The sequence below is a fragment of the Clavelina lepadiformis genome, chromosome 7, assembly GCF_947623445.1.
Source record: "Clavelina lepadiformis chromosome 7, kaClaLepa1.1, whole genome shotgun sequence".
Lineage (NCBI taxonomy): Eukaryota > Metazoa > Chordata > Ascidiacea > Aplousobranchia > Clavelinidae > Clavelina > Clavelina lepadiformis.
This window is the reverse complement of record NC_135246.1, coordinates 18,862,111-18,887,908: the sequence shown is the minus strand read 5'-3', so window position 1 is coordinate 18,887,908 and position 25,798 is coordinate 18,862,111. Positions and strand designations below refer to the sequence as shown.

General features: G+C 40.3%; 1 protein-coding gene across 3 annotated transcripts; it reads right to left on the bottom strand.

Moving 5' to 3' along the window:
* Positions 1-1,488: 1,488 nt before the first annotated feature.
* On the bottom strand, positions 1,489-22,473 carry LOC143464539 (inactive phospholipase C-like protein 1). Of its 3 annotated transcripts, none has more exons than XM_076962370.1 (21): positions 22,319-22,473; positions 21,829-22,021; positions 21,581-21,664; positions 10,392-10,573; positions 9,818-10,038; positions 9,261-9,409; positions 8,969-9,085; positions 8,473-8,578; positions 7,518-7,672; positions 7,133-7,257; positions 6,815-6,898; positions 6,487-6,646; positions 6,091-6,246; positions 5,802-5,962; positions 5,541-5,627; positions 5,134-5,246; positions 4,724-4,809; positions 4,484-4,592; positions 4,176-4,388; positions 3,024-3,874; positions 1,489-2,885 (listed from the first exon to the last, which is right to left on the bottom strand). In XM_076962370.1, exons 2-21 carry the CDS (start codon positions 21,892-21,894, stop codon positions 2,385-2,387), a joined length of 3,726 nt encoding a protein of 1,241 aa, XP_076818485.1. In that variant the 5' UTR covers positions 21,895-22,021; positions 22,319-22,473; the 3' UTR covers positions 1,489-2,384. The 3 variants fall into 3 exon arrangements, with proteins under 3 accessions (XP_076818485.1, XP_076818484.1, XP_076818482.1); XM_076962369.1 differs by having other exon boundaries at positions 21,829-21,949; XM_076962367.1 differs by lacking the exons at positions 21,581-21,664; positions 21,829-22,021; positions 22,319-22,473 and adding an exon at positions 11,083-14,670.
* Between the last annotated feature and the right edge of the window lie 3,325 nt (positions 22,474-25,798).

The window sequence follows — 25,798 nt, the reverse complement described above, 5'->3', positions numbered from 1 at the left end:
CTTGTAGCCTACAGTAGCTGTAGCAAGCTACATAACAACTCCCGTCGTAGTGTGAGGCAGCTGCGAGGGACAAACACTTAATACCCTTATACTGTAGCTTCACTTTCCATCTGAATATAAACCTTTATTTTGTACAATTAGCATTAAGAGCAAAATTTTGGGAACAACAACTTATGCAAAAATTCTAGAGCCAAAGTATAGATATCTTATAGACATTTTAAGAACGACGTTTCCAACTTAAAAATTTTATTTAACATGTAAATGAGTACAGTTGTTACTCGAAACGTGCGCAATGTTAAACTATTTACTAAATCGTTTAGATTTTTGCTTCCTGATGAGTCTGTGTTTTTGTTTTTTTTTGTTTCTGCTTTGGTCGCTGTGTACGTAGTTTGGGATTTTCCTAACTGATCAGCGTGCGGATCGTATTCCTACTTGGTTTAAGTGTTCTTGTTAGAAATGCGAATGCGCTTAAGTGTATAATTAGCCTAGCCCTAATCCAAAGTATATCTATAGGCCATTTCGGAGCTTTGCAAAATTCTGCATTGGCCTTGGTTGGATTCACTGGAAAACAACATTGTAACCACCTAGCACACCATCGGTTTTCACGTGCCTTGGGCAATTGCTGTTTTATAGACAGCGCTATGTAATTAATCACGTTTTGGTGTATAAGAAAACCAATTAATAAATCCTTTTCAGTGATTTTCCAGCTTTCTACACAACCTAAGACCATTAGCATTTTGCACAGCTGTACTAAACTTATACTGCATTGTGCAACATTGCTTTGGTTTCAGTATAAATGATCTGTTTCGAAAATTGTTATTACGTTTGCATTAATGTGCTTGTGATTTTCACTTTGAGTTTCTCTTTATTGTTAGATTTTCTTCAGTAATTTCATAATGTCAATGCCGCAACCTGAAATTCTGGTCATGTCCAAAGTATGTAAACTTTATCCTCGGACTGAGAAAAGTTTTTGCCCGACTTAAACCCGGCGATGATTCCTCAGAAAACGTCTAGATCCAGCGACAAAACGCGACTTGAAAATGGTTCGGTTCACCTTTAGCGCTTTTCTGCTGCTACAGTTTATAGGGGAAAAAACATACTTGCAGCCATAAGCGTCAAACACAATAGTAATACACAAGCAGTAGATATCCGTTTGTATCTATCTAGTTTAAGATACTTGACCCGGGTAAAGCAGTTCTGATTACTAGCCACAATAACTATTATTTCTAAAGCCCATACAAGCTTATGCAGTAAGTGAACGTTTGAAAAGTTGATATGACAGGCTGGTGTACTGCATGGCTCATATGTTTTAACATCCATGCGAGAGTAAACTCAGTGTACTTTGCATAAACTAGCGCTAATCTAATGGTTGGTGAGCTAGGGCTGTGCCCCATCTAACAAGTTATTTTGCTTCCCGTGGGCCACCTATCAGTTTAGTCGACAGCTGCCATGGTCGCTGATTGGCCAGTCACATTGGTAATTGCAGGCTAAGTGAAAAGTGTTGTATTAGCAACTTATGTCATGCTAACTAGACTTTAAAGCTAATTGGTAAAACAAACTATTCAAGCATTACAATGATTATGACTAACTAGCACAGTTCCACACGAGTCCATGGGCTAGCAAAATGTTGTGGACAGCCGGATACATTATCACCGCTCAACCTACCACTAAATATACCAGTGGTTGGAAAAGTGCAGCTTTTCCGAGAGGTTTGTGCGCCGTTTCAATCGTCTGATTGCTTTCAAAAAGTAACCTTTGTAATTTCTTGTTTGAGGGTTGCGGGCTTGCGGCGTAGCTGACCCCTAGATGGCCTTGGACTGGGAAAAGTTTTCCCACCTTCTTCATTGACACATCCAAAGTTAAATGTAAACTGCTTCTGAAAAAACCCCTTCGTTTCGTATTCCTTTGTATTTTAAAGGAACTGTCTTGGAATTCTTTTGCGCTCCAATTTGTCATCAACCATGATTTGAGATTCAAGGACTTGGGCAATTAAGAAAAATTTGGTTCGTTAACAAATCATCTTTCAACACATAATACTAGATTGATTACGTAACAATGACATAAGTTGTTAAAAAATCGAACAACGAAAATTACTTTGTCATAAAATACCATAAATAAAACTAATAAATATTTGAAATGAAGTCACAAAAACAAACATCAAATTGGTCCACTTTCGATCGTGACGAAATCAACGCCATAGTGACGTCACAGAGCCTTTAGCGCGAGGTAATCAACAGAATTATGACTGGAACAGTAATTCAATTAAACACGGATACACACCACCATGCGCAAAACTGCGTTACGTCATACACCTTTTTTCTAAAACGCGATGGGGCACTGGCACAGCAGTACATTACCACGTCAGAGATCACTTTGGTACGTCATTACAGTGAAGTGACCGGGAAATTGTCATCATCAGAGATGGAACGTTTGATTAGTTTTGGGACAGATTTCGAGCGAGGCCGTGTAAACTGACCCACTGCCCGCTTGAAGGTGGTCAACTCCACCCCGTTGCCGTTTGATTGTGACGCCATAATTTTGACATTGTTGTTCGAGTTCTCATTGGCTGATTCCACTCCATTGACTTCTTTTTCTTCCTGCTGCTCGGCAAGTCCGACCTCCACGCCGGTCTCCCAAATATCTGACATCAACTTCCTAACCTCCGTATATGACGTCATAAGCACGTCACGTTGTCCCTTGATGACACTGCAATTCCAGCGGAAGTTTTCCTCTGACATTTGGCGTTTGCGGCGTTCCAGATCCAGCGACATGGAAAGCTTTTTCTTTGATGATTTCTTCTTCAAAGGGGGAGCACCGTTTGTTACCGAAGTGACGTCATCGTTCTTGGAAGGCGCACTTCCGTTGTCAAGAATAACCGGAAAATCCTGGAATATTTCAAACGTATTCAAAATAAGAACGAGACGACAAGAATGGAAATTTGTTAAATATCTAACCACAAGTGTGCTTTCTTTAGTAGCGGCAGAAAGAAAATTTGAACCAAAAACGTTGAAATTCAAACTCACAGCGCTAAGCTTGACGGCTTTCTGATAGATGGCAGTTAACGCGTCACAACACGCCTTGGCCTTGGCCCGAAGCGCCAGGGAATCGGCGATGAGAGCATCGAACGCCAGAGCGGTTTTTCTCCAAGTTTCGTTCGTCGCGCATTGCCCTTTCAAGTGAAGCATAAACCTGTTATTATGACGTAATAATGAAACATGCGCCGGCGCCGTGTTGCTTGATTCTGTCGACGATTGTGATGTATCTGATGGTTGGCGTCTGAGCTGCGTCACTAGCACGTCGGTTGAAGTGGCTCGACGCTTTAATTCGGCCACGCTACGATTATCGTCCAGTTTAGTTAATTCGGGTTCAACTGGGGTCGAATATTTTCGCTTTTGGCGCGAAACAGCTTCCGGAGCGCACGCATCCGTTCTACTTCTTTGTCCAAGAGCACGGATACATTGTTTGACTGACGCCAGAGGAGTAACGCCACACGTTTCGCGAAAATAAGAAAGCGACCAGCGCCAGGTATCGCGCAGTGTGGCGGCAAATTGAATATGTTCGGTGGCGCCACGAAATAAATCGTCCACGGCGGGTCGGCCGACGTCACGGATCTGAAGAATACTGCTGGCGTCTTTTCGCCCGCGCGTTTTACGCTGGCGCTTCTGAGTGCTGCCACGCTTGCCAGGTATACGTGGCGCAGCGTTGGAGGTCAGATTCGGCGTCGAAGCCGCAGAACCCGGGGAGGGGCCTTCAGCGTCAGAAATAGCGATGTGGACGAACAGGGTCGCATTTTCCAGGGGTTCGTCGAAGATGGAGCGGAGACGGAGGTGACGATATCCGGGTCGAAGGCACTCGAACGGGATCGTGTACTGACCTACGTAAACATGACGTAACAAATTAGACATTTTTTTACTCTAGATAACTCACTCACTTCGTACGTTATTGACAATTTTATTACAAAATTTCCATAAATAAATTTTATTCTATAAGGCCGTGTGAATACCAGTGGTAGGCACTTCTGCGTGTTTAGGTTCTGTTTAAACTTTCAACACAGACCAAACACATCATAAACTGCTACATTTCCCATATGTGCTTAACCAGCTATTACGCAATAATCAACTTCTGTTAACAGACGATTCTGATTAATTCGATTGATCGAAATTTCAGCTACTCACCGATGAACTCGTCTCCGATAAAATCGTCATCAAGCACCACGAAGCGCACCAATCCGAGTGAAGATACGACAAGATGAAATTCGAAAGATTCATCAAAAATAGGGGAGACCCCACTGTTATTTGGGGCCGTTCTGGTTCGCTGCTCTGCGCAGTCGGCCGGAACGCCGAATATTTCAATTAACACGTAAGGGTCGATGACTTGGCCTTTGGCGCCTGCACAAAATTATTTAAAAATCAAGTTTTGAAAATTTTCGCTGATGAACTTTCAAATACTCAACAGAAAAAAAATGGACAAATATATCACTTACCGCCACCTCGAGGCTTGGGGAAGTTCTGTCCACTGATCACGCGGAGATGCAAGAGCTTGGGTTTGACGCCAGGGATCGAATCTCGGAGCTGAGAACTGTAATACGCCATCTAGAGGACGAAATTTCGTTCATTATTTCACAATCAAGCTCTGAAATTCACTACAAGATACACTTTGAATTAAATAGATTAAACGTGGACGTTACAGGTTTTGAGAAAATACTGAAAATCAAATGAATTACCGGATCCCGCATGATGGCGGGCTTGAGCACATAGCCACAGCCGCCGTTCATCGAAAACTTTCCATCGTTGATATCCATCATTAAACCTGACATAGAAACAACAGAAAGTCACGCAATAGAAGGGAATACGTCACAATTATCAGTTACAATGAAGTAACGCATTTCGCATGAATGAAGATATGAGATAATTAATCAATGGAATAAGTTTAAAATTTCTTAATTAGTTTCATCAAAGCAATAAGTTCTTTTCCAAGTTTAACTAATTGCTGTAACTAATTACACTAAATTACACCAATTCCATTATTTTGATATTCTTTAACGTTGATCTTATCCCACAGATGAAAATATCATAGGCTTTCCTTTCATAAGGCGGAGATCTAAAACACGAAAGCAAACCTTTAAAAACATACCCGGCGTCTGATAATTAAGGGATGCGATCTGTACCCCGCAATTCCAGTAATCCTGGGGGTTAAAATTACTCGAATCCACTCGAAGTCCGCTCGGATATACCCTGGTCAGGTACCTGATGGGAAATTGAAAAAAAAACTTACTCCGAGGAAACCAGATCGCGGTAAAGAAAGTTGTAGAATAACGCACAGTTGTAAAGATGATGGCAAAATATAAAACAAACAGTACATGTTCGAGTATTTTTAAGAATTTAAACTTGTCGGACACTAGACAGCTTAATATATGACGGCATTTGAACGCTATTTGAAACCGGTAATACAGTTGCAAGGAAATTAATTCCGATTTTAATCGCCAAGCATAAGAACCTCCGCGTTAACCACAGAAAAATATGGCTGAAAATGTGACTCACTTCTTGTTGTGGTTTACGAATTCCTCAGGAAGCGTTTCGACCAATCTGGCAGCAGTTTTTTCATGGAGAGAACTAGTGTGCTGGCAACTGCACAAAAAGTTAGGAAAATTTTTTGATTTTGTCAGATATCTCTTTTAATGACGTCACTCACAGATATTAAGCCGATCATTTCATTGATTAGGAGAGTGATGCAATCTTTGCGCATGACTGAATTTTGAAAACAATTATGACGTATGCATATCAGCAGCCTTCACAACTCGCCTGTATGTTTGTCTGTGAATGGCGAAGCTGTCCCGCAGACGAACACACTCGCATATTGTGACGAGATCGGAGAGTTCACGCACCAGTGGCTGCTTCTGTTCCGCTTGGTCAATCATGCTGAACGGGTCGTCAACCGGGGGAGTTCCCGGAGAGTTTGTGGGCTAAAATAAGAACGGGTTTTGTTTAAAAAATGAATCGGACCAGAGCCATTTAAATGATGAACACATCTCAAGGCCAAGACCAAAGACATAAGAAATGCATGCCATCGTTATGATCACGTGATACTTACATCACAAACTTTGTAATTCACTTCCTTCCCTTCGTCATCTTCGCTTACATAACCAACATCACCAGTGCACTCTAGCGGTAGTTTCCTGGCGCGAATCAGGAATTTATGCTTGAGTGATTCCGGCGACGGTAACTCATGCGTGTCGCTGTTGATAGCCTGGACATTAGAAGGCGATGGTTATGGCTTGATCAGAGTTGGAAAAAAGTTTATACTTCATATTGAACACGAAACAGTTTGTTGTCAGTGATATTTGCTCTCGGAATACTTTGCTGAAAACTTTTCTTCGCATTTTATCACCAGTTATCAGATCATAAAATGTCAATCTTCGTAATGAATATCATACGCCCTGCTCACAGTATAAGTAACAACGCAATTCCAACAATTGCTCCACAATACCTCTGTGTACATCTTGTCGCCAAGCACGCTTTTCAAATATGACGTCATAGCGGTTTGCTGTGACTCCGAGCAGTGGTTTTCAATGGTCAGAATGACCGGGTAAGGTGAGGCGCGAAATGCGCTGTCTTTGATTGCTTCTATCGCTTGCTTGAATGGAATTCTGCGAGCGTGAAAATCGGCGGTAAGTACAACTTCATTTGCCGGTTAGCACAGATAACATTGGCATAAATTTATAGGGAAGTTGTTTTGACTAAAGTTTTATCGTACGAAGACACAATTGCGTACATTTTAAGCATAACAATATCGTCACCATAATTTCTTGACTTACTTATTAGTTGGTGTGTGACCATGTGATACAACTGGTTCACCATTTGGACCATCCCAACAATCGAGTTCTACACAGCGACAACATCTGCAAGACACAGCAGACGAATTTGGAATTAATTTTAACACAAGCAAGTTTACGTTCGAAGGTTATAAACCGTACGTCGTAATTCTTATTTAACGCCGCCTTTATTGGAAGAGTTTATTTTGAAAATTTTACCATTATTATCGTCATAAAAGTCACTACTGAACAATAAAATCCAAAAAAGCACCAGCGCGGCGTACAGTAAATCAACAATAAAGAATTTTCCAGAAGACTTACCTCAGAAGGGCTCGCACGTAGGCACTGACACTGCTTGGCCCGCTCACTTGGTCCTCCATGAGGTAAGTATTATGAGAGGAGGCGATGAAATAATGGGATAGCGGTTGCGTCATGTCTTGGCAAACCTGTAATACGATGTAATACGTGTTAAGCTGGCAAGTCGACAAATTATACAACTTGTTAACATCCGGATTGTAAATGTCTGGGAACATTCAGGTGACGCTTTCGGGTTGAGACTGAGGTTATGAAAAATTGCGGTCAAACTAACCCGCCGACTACGAAGTCCACATCTACCGTTACACTTCACGTTGTAAAAACCTTGTATTACAAGTTAGTACCGGTGCTAACTCGTTCGAACTTCAATCGACCAAGTTACAACGCTCACCTTTAAGTGTTTCGGGTCGAACACGCTGCAGTTGTCGGACATGAGATATTTGGTGAAACCATCGATGCCCAGCGCCGGTATCGCTTTTGTCACTTCTGACGGTTCGAATTCTTCGATGATTCTGACGCAGTCATCGTTCGTGACGTCACAGACACCTACAAACAAATAACCGTCTTAGACTTTGCTTGATATGCCTTTGTAAACAAAGCAACGGTTAGGGATTGCTTGAAGTAGGAAGGACTCCTAAGTCCTACTCTAACTCTGAAAACACACAAACGACTCTGAAAACAACTCAGTTGCGTCAAAAAAATACACGCAACTTGGCTACGGACTAGGGCTGGGAAATCTGGATTTGAAATTTTGTTAGCGATTAGCCGAAGATGTACATGATGTACCGGAGAAATTGGAGCAAAAATTTTGGTAATCCATTGATTGATTAACAATAGATTGCTACTGTGTTAATTATTTTAAATCTTGAATACTTTGGCTTCCGGATAAACTTTGTGGCCTAGCATGGCTGGAGTTGCTAACACAATCCTTTCCATCACACTTCTTAAGAATAAAAAGTAGTTTTGTCTGCGATTAACAATGTGATCTGAAAATTAGCGGCTATGGCAGCTAACGACTTAAATTCCCAGCCCTACTATGGACCCGACTTCCAAATAAAGAATGTGATTTGGCATTCATAAGAACATGAAAACAAAGCTATTTTCAACCCAATTTTGCTCATTAAATTTTCAGCACGTTTATTTAGGTTCTGGGAGCAACGCAATTTTGGAAGGAGTTTTGCGACCAAAAATACCGCAGATTAAAATCGGATTATCTAACGCTGTTGTCAACACAGACTAAACGTGTTTTAAATTCTTGCTTTTGCAAAAGCAAAAATTTCAAACTCCAACAAAATCAAAGTGAGCGAATTTCTTCACAATCGATAAAACTGCAAATATGTCCCCACCTTGCTCAGTTTCAAGAAAAAGTCTGAGATCGTCAAGGGACAGTTGGTCGTTCTTGGTCGCGTATCTGGCCAGTAAAAAGTACACCTCTGGTCTGGTTGCTACATCCTGAGTAGACACAAGAAATTTACTCACTCATGAAAACATAAAATCTTAAGTTTCAATATAAAATCATGTAGCGGTTAATGTGATGTAACGGTTGAATGTTATGAGCACGTGGTTATGTCATGCTGCGACGTTAAACTTAGCAACCACACGGTTCGTTTGGGAAGGATGCTATAAAAGCCATAAAACATTACGAGGATTAAATATTGTTAATTCTTGGAAGACATCACTTTAAACTCAGTCGATTTAGCACTGAAACATTCGAGTTTCCTTCAGCCGGTAAAAATTTAATCACCACAAAATCCGTTACACAGTACACGGGTAACCACACCAAAGCTTTGAAATGTAATACGTCTCCTGTTAAAGTGAAACTTAACATAAATCGGTTTCCACCTTAAAAATTTCAATAAATTCGTCCCTGGACAATCTGCTTTTGTCGTTTTCTTTGAACAGGAAATGTTCCTGTAATTTCTGTTTGATTCGAAGCTCACGTATTCCATCATGGAGACTCTATAAGATGATTAAGATCAGTTGCGAAACATAGAAACATCCTTTTCAGTGTTAAACGATTCACAACAGTTTTAATCAATGGATTATACAGTGAATAATTCTCAATGATATCGATGCCTTAACGTTGAAGAAACAAAGTAGTTGCAGAATAAAGGAGCAACTGAGTTGAACTTACCTTGAGGAGTTTGATTGACTCTTCCTCGTCAAGATATCCATCCTTGTTGATGTCTGCTTCATCAAACATGGAAGACAACCAGGTATCCCGGTGATCCGAGCGCATCCGAAGACCTTCCACATCCTGACTTGACATCAAGCACCTAAGACCTGCAAGGAAAAGACGGCATCTTGAAAGGAGGAGCTCAAAGATGTCCAAGGAGGCAAAAAATCCTTTCAACAGGAAAGAATGATTTCTATGTCTAACTAACAAATCTAGATGATTAAACATAAGATTGAAAGTACAAAGTTTTTGCAGCAATGTATTTCATTCAATGCCCATAACATTTGCTTAGATACCAAACTCTATCTAAGATAACGCACTTTTAAAGAAAGCAATTTTTGAAAATAGTAAAGTTTTAAGCATGAATAAACACGTTTTGGCCCACGATAAAGGACATCTTTGGTCAATACACTATATGATCTTGAGTAAAGTTCTAATTAAGAAAAATAGTAGCACAATGGATGGATGAAAACTATTGGGAGGAAAAAATTAAGAAGACCAACAAGAAGATGTACCGGTGACCCAGATATTGGCATCATCCGGGGAGTTTGCGATGAGGTCCAGCGTCTTTCCATCCCAATGGATGATGGAGAAGGAGCACTCATCGGGAAAATGAGTTGAAATGTCCGACGTGAGGAAGAGTTCTGTTGTCTTCCCAGGTCGGATCTCACGGATGTTGGTGACGTCAATCCTCGCTTTCCCGGAGTCTTTCTTGGTCGGCTCCCAATGCAAACAACTGGATAAAATGGAAGATGAGGAAGAAGTTTTGATCATATCTTTTCTCAATTAGCATTATATTACTGTTGAAATATTAGTAGGTAAGCTATATATTTATGAAAATACCAAGTTCCGTTTGAATAAGATACTGCTGAAATAAAGATATCTAGGATCAAGTTGAAATAAACCAATTCGCAGATCTGAAAACTTCTTCTGCTGTTATGGTTTTAAATTATATTATATTTTACAAAGTTGGTCAATTACAAGAAAACGACAATGCACAGATGACTCCAGATGATTTCCAAAAAGATGGCAACTTGTGCAAAAAGATGTTTGCCTAATATCAAACACCATAACAAACTGAATACTCACCTCATATTCTCATTGAGCCAGTAGAATCGATTGTAGACCCTTGAATTTGACCTCATCTTAACGAACTGGTGCCCAGCCTGCATGAGACTGACACAATCTGAAGCATTCTTGACACACGATTCGCTGGGCAGACTGCTGAATGACACCGTCTTCTTATGCAGGGAACCCCTTGTGCCCGGCTCCTAAAAGATGGTAGAAGATTTGTCAGTGAAACCAAAGCGATATATTCTGATGATTGTGTTTAATGCTGTTGGAAAAAGTCCAATATTGCTAATGAGTGCGAGGCCCCTATTACGGTCCCTAAGGATTAGGCTACTTATTATTTCTCTTATATTCCCAGGCAATGTTCATAAGCGATTTTGGAGAAGACTCTTTGTTGGAATTTTGATGCCAAATAATTACGAAAAGGTTAATTTGACATGTATAAAAAAGTAGAAATACGAGTCCAAGGTCAAACTGACGTCAGCACGCCTAGAATAGAGTTTAATAAGTTTCTTGAACGACTGTTCACAATCATCGATTCCTAAACACAAACTAAGCAACTGCTCACAGCAGCTCTAATTAATTGCACTGACAATCAATTTATGCAGAAACTAGGAACAGTATTGGATTATGACGTCATACACAAACGAGTGCGCCAGGCATACCATCAGATATCAATCTACGACTAGAAAATTTAAGCTAAAAAGACCTTGGGTGAACTGGGTGGTTCTCTGTCCCAAATCGGGGCCGTTCTCTTTTTCAAGATTGGAGTAAGTGGCGGGTTGACGTCAGTATCTGATGACGCAGACGATAAAACTCCGACCCTCGCCAGCGCTCTGGTCAGAGATTGCCAGCCATCCAAGCTAGATGTGCTTGAACTCCGACCTGAACCCCCAGACGTGAACTTTAACCTCGCCAGGAAGGAACGGGTTCTGGGTGTCGGTGTCGTCTCTCCGTCTTCGTCAACGTCAACACGGGCGCTTTTTTTCAACTTTTTGCCTTTTTTGAACGGAGAAAGCTGGGGGGATTCCCTGTCCAGAGAAGCGTTGAACACAGTGGTTGGGACGCTGCAGTCTGATATTCTCTTCAGTGCTTCGGCCACGTCTCTGTCGCCGTTTCGGGCCTCGGCTCGTACCAGCCCCACATGAGAAATTGCGGTCTTGTATATGTCGGGAGAAATTGTCGGATTGGATAAGACTGATGACGCGATAGATGACGTATCACTTTCGGTCGTCGTGGATTCTAAATCGACGTCGGGGGAATCGACAGAACCTGGCTCAAACACAAATTGATCGTTTGCCAATTTCTTTCCACCCGGCGTGGGCTGGCGGCCGGCCAACAGCTTGTTGACTTCCCTGTTGTCATGACTACGTCTCCTCATCATCATGTCGTACCCTTCGTCACGGACGAGCGCGGCTGCAACATCCGGGATCTCGAGAATCTGCTCCAGACGTGACGCTCTTTTCACGAACGGGGAGTTGAGCTCATTGGCTCCAAAAGATTTGGTGACTCGCTTCCTCAGGGTGATAAATTGTAACGGGGACTGATTGTCGCTTTCCGTGGAGCTCTCGCGAGTTAGGGGTTGTTTCTCCACCCCCGGGGGCGAATCTTCACTTTCCGGGGTCGTTGGTTTTAGCTCAAGGTCAGGGGGTTTGTTTTTACGAAGCAAACACGGGTTATTGGCGCAACTGACTGCTTCGGTGAGGGCAAGCCCGTTGCCGGCGCCATGACAGGACCCGCCGCACGTTACTTCGCTGGGGTCGGCCTTTAAACTGAGGTTATTGCAAAGATCGACCTCGTTGATTAACCCGATCTCAATGTCTTCTTCTGCGGTGCTGCTTCGGCCGCTGTCGCTGTTGCTGCCGCTCTTCTTCGGATAATCCGGGTCTTGTGCGGCAATATTCGAGCTTACCACGACGTTCGCTCTTTCGACTTGGATTTCCATTGTTGAAACTATTTCTGCGACGATTTAGCGGCAATCTGGGATTACTGCTCCCATTTTGTTCGTAAATGAACGCGAACTTTTACTAGCAAAGCCTAACTTGGTTAGTCTGGAATAAAAATCAGCTTGCACAATCAATAAAATCAATCCCCTGCCATTTAGAAGACAATTCAAGGGCCAACGAGTTACCTTCAACTCAACCCACGATCACGCAGGTTGGTCTTATCAGATAAAAAATGTCTCACTACGGGTCAACAGGTGCAAGCTCGGAAAAATATTGATTGCACAAATGAAAATATTTTTGAGCTCGTCTTGCTACACGACGCCTTACTGCTGCCAAGACATCGAGTCAGCCGTGTATAATAAATTATGCAAGACTAGAAATAATAAAGCGCTGTATAATCTACGTTGCGGCTAATTGCAATTGAATGCTATGGCCGTAGATGCGCCTGTGAGCACAAGCAAAAATATTTACAAAATTATGTAGCCTTGAGGCACTTATGTCGAAGCACTACATGCCAAGGCTGGCCCTACCTAGGCAAAATCTGTGAACGAAGGGCGTTGACGTCAGCTCGTCACTCGTGCACAAACATTTCCAAATCGTCGATTAAATATTAAACTCCTTGTTTACTGCGGTGGCCGTAGCTTTAGAAGAAGTCCAAATGCAAGTCAGGCACTGCGAGACGTGCATTTTCTTGACATTTTTACACAAGTAGTCGTCATTCAAGGGAGCACAAACACCTTCCATTCTTCGCTATTCTAAGTTCAGTCTGTCTGAATAAATGCTGACTGGCACGGAAGATCGCTCGAATCTGTTGTTAACTTAATTTAAGGTTAGATTAAAAACGGTTATGAACGACCGGAAACTGTTTTTTTCTAACGCTTTTACGTCACTTCCTTTTTACGCCACCATGGCAACACCGCGCAAACGTAACACAGTTAGTGCTATTGCTTGTTTGCGAACAAGGAAAGTCGGTAATTTATGACGCTATAAACGGTGAATTGTTACACAATCTTACGTCACAATGACTTTAAACGGCAATGTATATGACGTAACCGAGAACAATTTGCAGCTGGATAATGCTGCTATATCGGAAGGTCCAAGTTAACTGACCTCAGATAACCTTTTCTGGCAAGGACGGGTCTAGTCAGTTTCCGTAAATAGCCCAATAATTACACAAGACAGGTCATCAGCGCATGGCGACTAGCACGCGTTGATTTCATTGTGCGAATGAAGTTGAACTTGTTGACTATAACTATGTTCATAAACCGCTTTTTATAAGCTCTCAAACTGATTAGAAAACGTATTAACTTAAATTGCGAGTCGATTTACATGAAACCCTAATGCGTCCGCGACTTCGGCATTATTTCACGCTGAGTAAGACGACACTCGTTCGGAAGTATTTTATCTTGCAACTCTTCAAAAAGCTGAATTTAGCGCCACACGAAATTTATTATTGCGCAGCAAAGACAAGAGGGCAGCCACCAAGGAGCTCCTTCGTTCCGGTTCAATGGCAACCCAATTTTGTTTACAGGAAACAATTACGTCACAAGTACAAGGCCATACTTGGAAAAAAATTCCTTGTTGGCCAATTCTCTGCAGACTCAGACTAGTTCAGGTTAAAAATAATTCGACGACTGACCTACAAACGTCACCGGCGCAGAGTTTATTCAGCTTGAAACGAACGCCAATAACAGGGAAATATCTCTACAAAGAATCTGCTAAGTCCAATGTACAACACACCGCACCAGCACTGCACCTCTAACTACGTATATCCACGCAATGGCCAACGGGATACTGTGTTTCTTTGATTCTACTAACAAACATCTTCACTAAATCACATTCAAATTTAAACATTATCATTAAACATTAAATCATTTAAACAATAAATTGAAACCACAACTTTCTTTGCAGTATTTAAAGGCAAAAAACGCAATTATTTTGACGTATTTTACAACCAATATAAACACTGGCGCGATAAAATCCCGGTACAATCATAGTGACGTCATCAAAAGCAGTAACGACCAGTTTTTCGGATTATACCAGCCTAGCACGTCTGTTATATAACAATGCGCATCTGCATCAGTTTACAGAATAAATATTCCACTGAATAGTAGAGACAATTTTGCTCTTTTATTATCAAATGGTGACACGGCTAAGCCTAAAGGAAGATAACACACGCGTGAGGCGGAAATGTCTGATGTTTGTGTCTTTGCAAACGTCCTGTCATATTGTCATATTAAAAAAAGTACAGCTACAGCCGCTAGTTAACTAAAGCTCTATTCGAATATTGAGAATCTAACGCACGCTGACACTGACTTCATGAATAATTTCCAACTGCTGAAAAAAACAGCTTATACGCAAATACATCAACACTTTGCCTTTTTGTCAAATTAGCCCTAACTTTGAAATGGCTGACTCCTCTCTATACGCCATACGGCGATTATAGGTAAGATGCTTGACAAGCGATGATTTTAGTTTTGTGTGAGCCGAGCAGAGCAGGAAAATCAATGTGATTTATTATACAGATGTAAGTCAAATAATTTACCACGTTCATAATGTTTGCTGAAGCTAGGCAAAACCAACTTCTATTACTAAGCTTTTTTTCCTGATAATAACTGTACATTATTTTACTTCACTCTTTCCAGAACCGTATACTCATCACACGGTTTATATGCGGAAGCTTCCTTTGTCCCAAACGTTTATCAATTTTCTGTTTACAAATAGCCAAAAATCGGCCACAGGCGCAAACCAAAGCAAGTAACAAGTCATATATTAAGTAGGGCTGCGCATCGCAAGCACGCGAACTCCTTGTTAATGACAAATCATGCTTTCCGGTCTGTTCTGACGTCACCAGAATTGAAACCGAGATGAAGAATGACTACGCTACATTTCCACAAGCTTCCATTCATAGTGTGGTGAATTTACAAAGCCCGCAACGATCCTATACGTTTACCAGAGGTCCGCGTATTTCGCTACAGTGGTGAGAAAGTACGATCAAATAAGTTAAAAATGCCTTATCAATTATCATGGCCATTGAAGTCAAATAGCGCTTGGGCTATCTCAGCTGCCAATATGAGCTTATAGCACCAAACGACGTTAAAGTCGTTTTCATCTCATGGTTTTATCAACTTATCAATACCAAGGTCCGGTAATACGAAGATATCAATATCGACGAATCAAAGCGTTGTCCGGTACACAAGGGGTTTAAGAGAGATACGTCCACAAACCACGAGCCGCAGACGATACAGTTGGATTTGCAGGTTTTCGTATAAACAAATGTCGTTATACGTCATGACATGTAGGATTATGTTTGAACGATCACAGGGTATCCCATAATGCATGCGATGTCTTAAGACAGAAAACTCTCCTACTTCCACTGTACCAGAAGATAGCTAAATTATAATGAGTTCTTTTAAGTCAACATATGAGCAAAATACTTTTACAGAAAGAAAAACCAGCAGCCAAAAGCGACATCCAATACTGTGCTACTAGGAAGAACGCAGTAAAAGATAACTGTGAAAACAACGTTCCAGCAAGCTTGCTTATACACTATGCAGGCATGCAGTCTTCATCTTAACAATTGCACTGTTTCTGTACTTTCCGTCTTTTGAAAAAGCGCAGTAGCAAAAAAACACGGCTACATGTCATAGGTGGACAACCACTGATAAATACAAGAAGGCACTGTTGGGGCCAAATATAGAGTAAACGTGTACATTTGACGTTCAAGTATATGAAAGAAAACTCGATATTACGCCCACGGGCATGGCGTATAGGCACCAGAAAGCTACAAGTGACGGACGTATCGAAGACAAGTACGTAAGTTCGTATGACTAATCCATCATATTACCTTTGTTGACATTATTTTGCACACAACGATGGTAAGTTGCAATCGGTCGTCATTTGTATTAAGTTTGGTGCGACGTGTATTTCAATGCCTGTAAGATTCGTTGGATTTCTTAAGATCGGTATTAAGTTCGTGTTTGACGGATTTAACAGAAAGAAAATGACAACCAGTAAACACATTTGAAACCTAGTATTTACAATTTTACATGGATCCCATCAAACGACGGACAGCGGTTATTTACTGTGTTTCCTAACGCTTTAAAACTACATACGAGAGCTTTACATAAGGCTACATTTGCCAGGTACTGAGTTCCGCATCGCAATGCTCCCAACAACTCTGCGACTTCTAACTTTAAAAAATCAACTGCGTACAACGTTGGTGTTGGAACTCTACTTAATGGCTACTTTGATTGGTCAATGTACGTCGTTCGTTGCAGGTTGGTCACATGACGACTGACCAGACTGCGTACCTAATGGGCACCCATTGCGAAATGTTTCATCACGTGACATACGGTTGACGGCTGCGTATGACACAATGCAGGCCACTCGTGTCAAAATCAGGCCATGGAAAATTTCTCGTCTGATGGCCACGCGCAAATGCGGAAAAACGGGAAGTTGTAATTGTTGGGTCTGCACTTCACTTCACTTTTGGGATTTATAACCTTCTTATAAATTAGCTAAACCGTAAGCAATCACACAAGCAAGAATCCCGGTGTGCAGAAGCACAGCCCACTGTAAAGAATGAATGACAGCAAACAAAAACTTAAAAACAAAACTATCAGCAACTTAGATCAGCGAACTAGGTGCAAATGATGAGCATAATCGATGTCTTCAAGTCATGCAAATTCTCTTTCCGGAACCTATTAAAACTGAACCATTTCGCAGCAGCACAAATAAGAAAGTAATCAATATCTTGTACAGTATATTTATATATCTGATGTTGCATGGATGTCGCAATTATTGCTAACTTAAGACTTGACCATTCCAAACAGATTCACGAAGCTTACGACTCCTGCTGGAACCAAAACAAACAAACCTACCGCAGCACTTTCCTTTTACAGAATAATCGTCTGAACTTAGAGCAGTTTATACGAACTGATCAACAAAACTTAATACCTAAATTAACCTGTATTTAGGGTTACAACTGAAACATGTAATTGCGAGCGAAGCAGTAATGCCTGCAACCTAAGTTACACAACAACCTTGCAAACTGTTTAGGAAACTGAGAGGCGTTAGAATGAAGGTTGTACTAAATAGGCGGAAGGAAGCTTATGATAGCACCTCAGAGCAACACAGGTAAACGAAGGCTATGAGCTCAGTGACCAACCAGCCAGTACTGCTGCTATTGTCTTATACGCAAATCTAGGGTTTGGTTTTCAAATTGCCTTTCTGGCTGAATATATTTTTCATTATGATATTTTGCCTTAGACAAGCCACGAAACACAACCAGCAGAATATTAGTGCAACAATATCTCGCTGAAAAATAATCTTTGCTACAAACTTGCGCAATACGTTGATGGGTTATGTGGGGTGCGTGGAGAGCCTACGAAAACCTTTCTTAAGTTTGAACTAGGCAATCACAAAGCCTAAAGAGATTATCGTATTCACCAAAACAACAAAAGCTTTTGAAAATTCGCTAAGCAAATATTTCCATTACAAGATTATGTCGGGAACAATAAAATAACGGAACAATTACATGTTCATTTCATCAACGTAATCGTCACATTTGAAAAGTAAAAAATAACAAATGAAAGCGAAAACGTGATATGTTGCAGACAAAATTAACAAATCCTGACAAATCCACTACATATCGCTTCAAGAACAAGAGTTAGCAAAGAAATCCACAAGATTTGCAAGATAAAAGAAAACTATAAGAAATTGATTGTAACAAAAAACATTTTATCAAATCTTTCTTGCCTATCTTTTCCAGGCATCACACCAACGTGATTGGAGCTTAAACAAAATCAAAACCAAACCTCACAAGGGTGGGTTACTGCAATAAACACTCGCCGGCATCATAATAGACCTCCAACTCACTAAGCAGACTACATGAACTACGACATGGCAACAACAAACAAATGAAGAGACGTAATCCTCCGGGTGCCCACACCTTTCTCTCTCAATCCAAAAACACGTCTCTTACAAGTGATGATCAAAATGTAATCGATGTCGACCTCAATGCATGTCAAAATTCTCATCTACCACACACATAATAACAGGATGTCGTGGGCGCGTGTGTACTCTCACGCTTCGAAGTGTGTGTGCGGGTGATGGCATGCACTCAAATCATAATCCTTCACAGCACGCAGAGAAGGCAGCTGAGTCTAGCATTTCCGTATCCTAAGCCCTTATTTGTTCTTTGCTAGGTGCCCTCTAAACATTCATTCAGGTCACCGGTTACTTGATTACTTCGCCATTGCAGGCTGCGCAAGAATACGGTACTACTGGTTGGTTGGTTGGTTGGTTGGACTGCCCTTACAGGTTGGTTCGGCGCTCCTTTAAAAAAATATGTTCAGTAGGCATTATGCATGGCCCCGTATTTCTGGAATGCCGCTATTTCACCGGAAAATCGTCTGTTCAATTCAAAGCAGCTTTTTACAGTTTCTTGTTAACATAGCATTCTAACCAAGCCTAACCTGAATCTTCCTCAAATATCACAATTTAATTTTTTGCATACCCATTCTTTTAACTTAATCGCCGATCTCTAACAACGGGCTGCATGAAATAGTTACTCTCCATCTTCTAATACCCTGGCAGGCTTAATATCATTTTTATGTAACTGCAAAACGTACCAGTGATATCATGAAAGATGAAACTGAACTTTAAAACACTGATAAATCCCAAATGGATCGCTGGGAGGTTATTGGGCTTTGTTATAATTATCTGCCGTTGAGCTGTCATTTAAAAACGGCAGAATACCGGGACACGGTCCGGTCTGGCAACTTATCTTCTCATCTGGTGAAGGTAGAAGCTAAACTGACTGGCAGTTTTTGAAACACTTAACAAGTAATTCACATCAACAAGTTCGTCACAGTTATGACATCAACCAAGAATTTTTTCGCCACTAACTCAATGAAGGAGTTAAATGTCCTGATTTTTTTACTCGTTGTCATCGTGATTGTGCTAATATGTTATTATTTCTCAAGCTCACTTTCCACTTAAAGAGAATTTCATCGTAATTAATTCTAGCAGCTTGTCAACTAACTTACAAGCCTTATCTATCAAAAAGTTCTGCTACAAAGTGGTTGTTATTTAAGTGAAAAAACTCCACCAGTGAAAAAAAATGTCAGCAGATTTAGCCACAGACAAGGTTACTCAAGGCCATTGCATGGTCGATGTTGAGTTAGACGTCATCACTTTTAAACCTTTACAATGAAGATGCAGCGACATAATAAATACGTGCGTTGTATTTACGTCATAGGAGTTTTTCATGCGTTTTACCTGAAGCAGCATTTACAAGGTCAATCTGGTGTGAAAAGTTCCATTATCACGATTACAAAACATGATGGCAATGTTATGGCCACATAAAAATGCTGAATTATTCAAGTTATTTACAAATGTTGATAAGCTCCTGGAAGTGTAGATTCAGAGAATGTGTGTCGTGTCAATCAACTTGACAATTTTGACTTCAATCTTCTTGGGAAACCACGAGCGCCACTTGGCGGGAGCAAAAATTTCACTGATATCTCAACTTATAAAACACAAGCCAACCATTCTAACTGACTAAATGGCCTTGTTTGCTTTTTGTTTATTTTTCTTTTTGAAATGATATTCTTACAAAAGTGTATGTCTCAAATTTACGTAACGAAACCATAAATACCAGAATATATATTGTTTTCTGAAGAAGAAATTTAGTGAAATTTGAAACCAAAAATCGTGAGATAGAGTGAAATAGCTGCAATTTAATCAGATAAGCAATTAAATCAGATAATCGGAAGTGACGAAAAAACGAAAGTAACTTAACTTAACCTTGCGAGTTCACAAGAGTGCGACGACAACCACATTACCATAATAGCAAAGTTGACTTTGCTAACAAACATATCTATGTTTATCTTCATATATAAACACTGCTGCATGGAGAGATACATTTGAGACAAAATGGTGTTACAGATGGTGCAATGTTCTATGCTTACGCGACCTATGTTATAATGTTTTACGTCTACGTTTAATCTCTGATGTCTATGCTATGCGCATGCGCGATGTGACGACCTCTATGTCAGGTTAACAGTTTTGAAATTCATTCTATATTGAAGTGACCTGTGACTCACACTCGAAATATTCAACAAAAGCTTAACAAACGTTACATGGTGTCAGAAGTGGGATTCGAACCCACGCCTCCATTCGGAGAGAAATAGATGGAATAGGAAACAAATTACACAAGTATTAATCTTTACACAAGTATTAATCTGTTAATTGATGTAACGAGCGGTACACGACTTCACTTCAAACCTTAAATAACAAAATCGCAAAAAAAAACTTCAAAAAGTCAGATAACAAGCAAATAATGACAACAAGGTAGAACATATTCCATAACATGCCCTGTAAGTTCCATGATCAAACAACTTCGGCGCTTTTGATCAAAATTTTAAACAATCAGAGATAAAATGTGGCCAAAGAAATCATGTTATTTATTATACCGTATCAGTCAGTTAAAAGCAAAGAAAGACAAAATGGATAACGGTAGCAAACAATTTCCAGAGCAAATTAATTTTGAAATTGGCGGCAGCAAATCAAAGGACAAAGTAAACCACATTCTCTACTCGAAACTTGCTTAAATGAAGTTTGAAAAATCCCGGACAAGTTTGACAAGCGAAAAATTACTTAAGGGCGGAGCGCTTCCGACATTCATTTGTGGACGTGCGGATTCCGAGAGTAGAACTATTATTATCAGGGAAACTACACCGTTTGATGTCGAAGTAATTTCGATTGTGACGTAATCGACAATAATAAAAGGGTATTCCGACATCCGTCATGATAACAAATAAACGGCATCTCTAACCCTTGCCTATACTGAGCACGAAAGAAGAATGTTTTGGTAAAAACTGGGACGGATTAAGCTAATCTTGATGTCTGTACAAAATTAATCTCGATTGTCCTACGTCCTACGGTACAATGTAAATTGATGTTTTCGTAAGCCCACGTATTACGCGACTTCTGTGACGTTCGGAGGCTTACACCTGCTGCTGAAACAACTTATTACTTAAATGCCTTGCGCAATAGGTATTTCTCAAAAATACACGGTGCATTGGTGGCATCGGGACCTAATGATGGTTCAAATAGGGAAGAAAGAAAACACAAACGAAATAACGATCGTTGGTATGGTATCAAGGGAACAATAAGGTATTGTGGCGTCACAGAAAGCTTAACGATAACTTGGCAACATCACGAAAAGAAGCTGCATGCAGTGTTGCTACTCACCTTTATAATGCTGCGTCGTCTTTCCTTCCCGTTCACATTTGGCGTTTGAGAAGCCGAAGGAGGTTGGCTTGATACCGGTGTGGTCTGAAAGAGCATTAAAAGTTGGTAGAATGTTAGCTCTACTGTAATTACAACTTTACAAACTATAACTTTAACTACACCGTCCATCGTTCAGGTTGTATTTTCTTAACGCTCACCACCATAAATATAACCTACTCAAAAAATTGAGCTCGAGTGAAATTACTCACGCGCGCCGGGGTTGGAGACTCCGATGCGTCGCTTACGTCGTGTTCCGACTCTGGGATCGGTTCCATGTCGGAAAAGGACGAAGATGATGCCGTGGAGTGTAGGATCTGATGAGTCTTCTTACTGCGTGAGGAATTTCGACGTTACTCGAACCATAACGAACTCGACTGGATGTAAGGTTACGATCTGTATAACCTGACAGCGCAACTTATATTAGGATAATCGCCATCGTTGTTCGTTTTAAGAAAAATCTTCAATTAAGCAAAACTTTATGCAAGTTTGACGCCAAAAATTGAGAGTTAGCTCAACCTCGCTTCTAAACTGGTCAGTTAAGTCGACAAACCTTATAGATTTCGCAGAAGAACCGGATGCCGGACTAGAGGTTAAAGGCGGGTAAAGAAATTAAATGGGGCAATAAAAAGCGCAGTAAGATGGTAAATGTCTTGACTTGTGACACATCTGAAAAGCGAAATATGTTCACCAACCACCAACCTTTGGTCTTCCATGCTAAGTATATGCTTGAAGTTTAACGATTCAGATCCACTTGATGTTTAGTTTTCAGGTTTCTTCTTGGGGCATGTCTAAGAGACGACAACTCACTACAGCTATCTTAACTTTCACACATTTTCTAAAGTCAAAAGCCCTAAAAATCTGAAAATAGATTGCCAACGTTAGGAACACTCTAGGAAAACTTTTTAACTGAAAACATAGTCCGGTACAAAGCATTCTACAGTTTATATGCAATAAATATGACGAACTTAATATTAAATGTATGGCTATTATCAAACCTAATACTAAACGTATCCTTTCAACCGAATAGGACAGGGGTTCTTAAAGTATGGGTCGCGACCCAAACATGGGTCGCGGAGGGTCAGAAAATGGGTCGCGACATAGTGACATAGGTGGGTCGCGACATAGGTTAATATAATATAATATAGGTCTATAGGACATTAAAATGGGTCGCGACATAGGTTTGGGTCGTGAGGTGATCATGAAACTCAGATTTGGGTCGCGCTCAAAAAAGTTTAAGAACCGCTGGAATAGGAGCTTGAAGTCAACTTGAAATTTAACCGCAATTAAAAGGGAATCTACCAAAAGCGATACCGATAAATTACCCGAGCACTAAGGAAAAAAACATGAAAGCAAAACGAGTGAAAAAACTCAACTACAACAACCGACATACACTCAACAATAATCTCCAGCCAAAGAAATGCCAGGCTATGCCTTGGGCTACACTGAGCCATCATCACTCAAAGTGCAAGTTAGAAATAGAAAGCCCAAATATCAACGCGACCTGGAATTGTTATACGGTGCTACACGCGAAAATAAATGCTTTATTCCAACTAAGCAGTTGCAAACTTGACGTCGCATTGGTAAATCAATTACTTGAACGAGGATGTCATAGGCACTGGATAACCAAATCCCTTGTCAATAATCCAACAATTAGAGCTTACAATTTTTATTGGTACTAGACAACTGTAAATCGATAATGTCAGAAACGGTAATTATCGGTACACGGCGTTTTATTTGAACCACCTTTTCAATTTACGGCACATAAAATTTTTATGGCACGCACCTATCATCTAGCACATACGAGAAACTCGTAAACTCGAAGCTAACAAAAGGTTCAGTGGCTTCGTAAGGGCCATATATTTTAATTCAGCGGTACGTAAATATTTAACTAAAGATCGAAAATACTGTTTATTTGGTAAAGTTTCAAACGTAAAACTTCGAGCGCAAACAGGGCTGCCTTTCAATAACAGGTAACGTTTCACCGGACCCCGATTGAAATTGAAGCTAGTTCAGTGCAAAGTATAATAATGATCGCTTTCAATCAACCTAATACCTTTAAAGACCCAGAATTTCTGTTCATCGAAAAATAATAACAACTCTAACTTGTAAGGAATTGGTAATAATTTAACTAATAAATACACATTGTGAATACGATAACACGAGGGTATTTTTAGGAGTATCTTTAGATTGGTGAATTTGGTTTTGGAATTTGGTTTAATTTACTAAGTTCGGGTACAAATTTTATAGCTGAAGTTTCTTAATTTATCGAGACATGAACTTATTCTAATCTAAACTAAAGTTCACTCAGCAGAGATCGAATTAGCCGCTGTCATTAAAAATGCTATGGTTGGCACCAGGCATAAGAACAAGGCACCACTGGTGAAATACAGAAATTTGGTCCTGCCTACGTTTCGTTAACTCACTCGGGTCAGCTTCAACAGGGCAGTGGGGTACAGTCAGCCAGTGTCGGTTAAGAAAAAAACGGAACTGGAATTTACTGACAACCGATTGCGCAAGTAAAAAAAGAAAACGAGAAAAAGCTTCTTAATCCTGGGGTAGGCTCAATGGAAGACAGCTTTACAGAAAGAGGCATTTACAGTTTCTTAAATCCAGCATGTTCCGCGTAGTCACAGGTACACATCGCTGTCGAAGCGAATCTTTATGCGTTTCGCACATAATTGCAGCTGTGCAATCGACACGTCAAAGCGGTGCGCCTTCTGTGAAATAAAAAATTATCTCGTAAATGCACTGCACCGCTGTTAAGACCTTTCATCAACATTTCACAACCACTGACTAAATGTCATCGTCATCGAATCATCGTCCACTTAGGTAGCACTGAAAGAAATGCATTCATTTCATTTTTTCTACGAAAAATCCATTTCAATTTGAAATAACTCAACGAACATTTAGTGACAAGAGGGTGCTATTTGATAACTTGCAAGTTATTCTGAATTGCTCAGTGCTGGGAAGCTCTGCGTCTGGGCTGCGGAAAAACGATAAATAAACAGTTGCAACTGTTCGTGTAAACAGATGTGCTCGCACAATTCGTTGAAAATTAACTTTGAAGCAAATACATATCATCGTATGACAACGCAGACTAAGAAGCTGAGTAGAATATTCCTGGTCCAAACATAGCTTAGCGCAAACAGCAGGCTTTATTGCTCATAGTTGAGATCCTTGATGGAAATAAACAGACATTAACAATGCGGATTAATAACAGTTCTTTGCACCTTGCTACGTGACAATCACAACATCCGGCAGGACATTAATTGCCAATATTTACGGATGTCGTCTTTAACGAACAAAGAACATCCCGATTCAGCAAAATATTCGTTAATGAGTCATATTAAATGCTTACTTTCTCTAATTTCTAAGTTATTTCTATAGGTAATTACCGTAATTAACAAAAATCTGAAACGCTATTTTAATATGACCGTTTCTCGTAGAAAATGCAGGTCTGACAATCTGAAACACCGGCCTATAAGACCCATGGATAACGCCATATGATACACGTAGATTCGGGAATAATTAATTATGGACAACTACATTATGATCAAGATTGTCGCTTTTGTCCAGTTACAGATAAAATATAACATTAGGGGTGCAGCGACAATTAATTTACCAAAGCATCTATTTACCCAAGCACCTATTAATTTGTCTGGTAGTATTTTCAGAAAATGATTGTTTCAAAAACGTTTGGTATTACGAGACATTTAATACAAGTATTTTGATATGACAACTAGACTAGGAAAAACTTATTCACTGCGTACGGTAGCAATTCATGAGCTGCGGTAGGCTATCGCTGAGTGCAATACAGATGTTATGCATATCAGCAAGTCAGAAACCAACCTGCAAAAACGAAGTTAAACTACGTGACATGCTGATATGTGTTCGGTCCTAGCTCATAAAACAGTTTTCAATACCATAGCTTAACCTTAGATCACTCGGCCATAGATTACTAAGCTTAGATTTCCTTAATTAAGGTTAACTGGTTATTTGAAGAAAATATTTTGCACTCTATCGTCGTCTGCTGTCATTAGCTAAAGCTACAAAGCTTAGCGAAGCACTATAGTAAGGATACGGCTCCTGGCATGCAACGGAACAAGTCGTTATATCACTCCGTTATTTGCATGGGAACGTGCCGTGATTAATCAGCTGAAAATCTTTCAGCAAATGTTC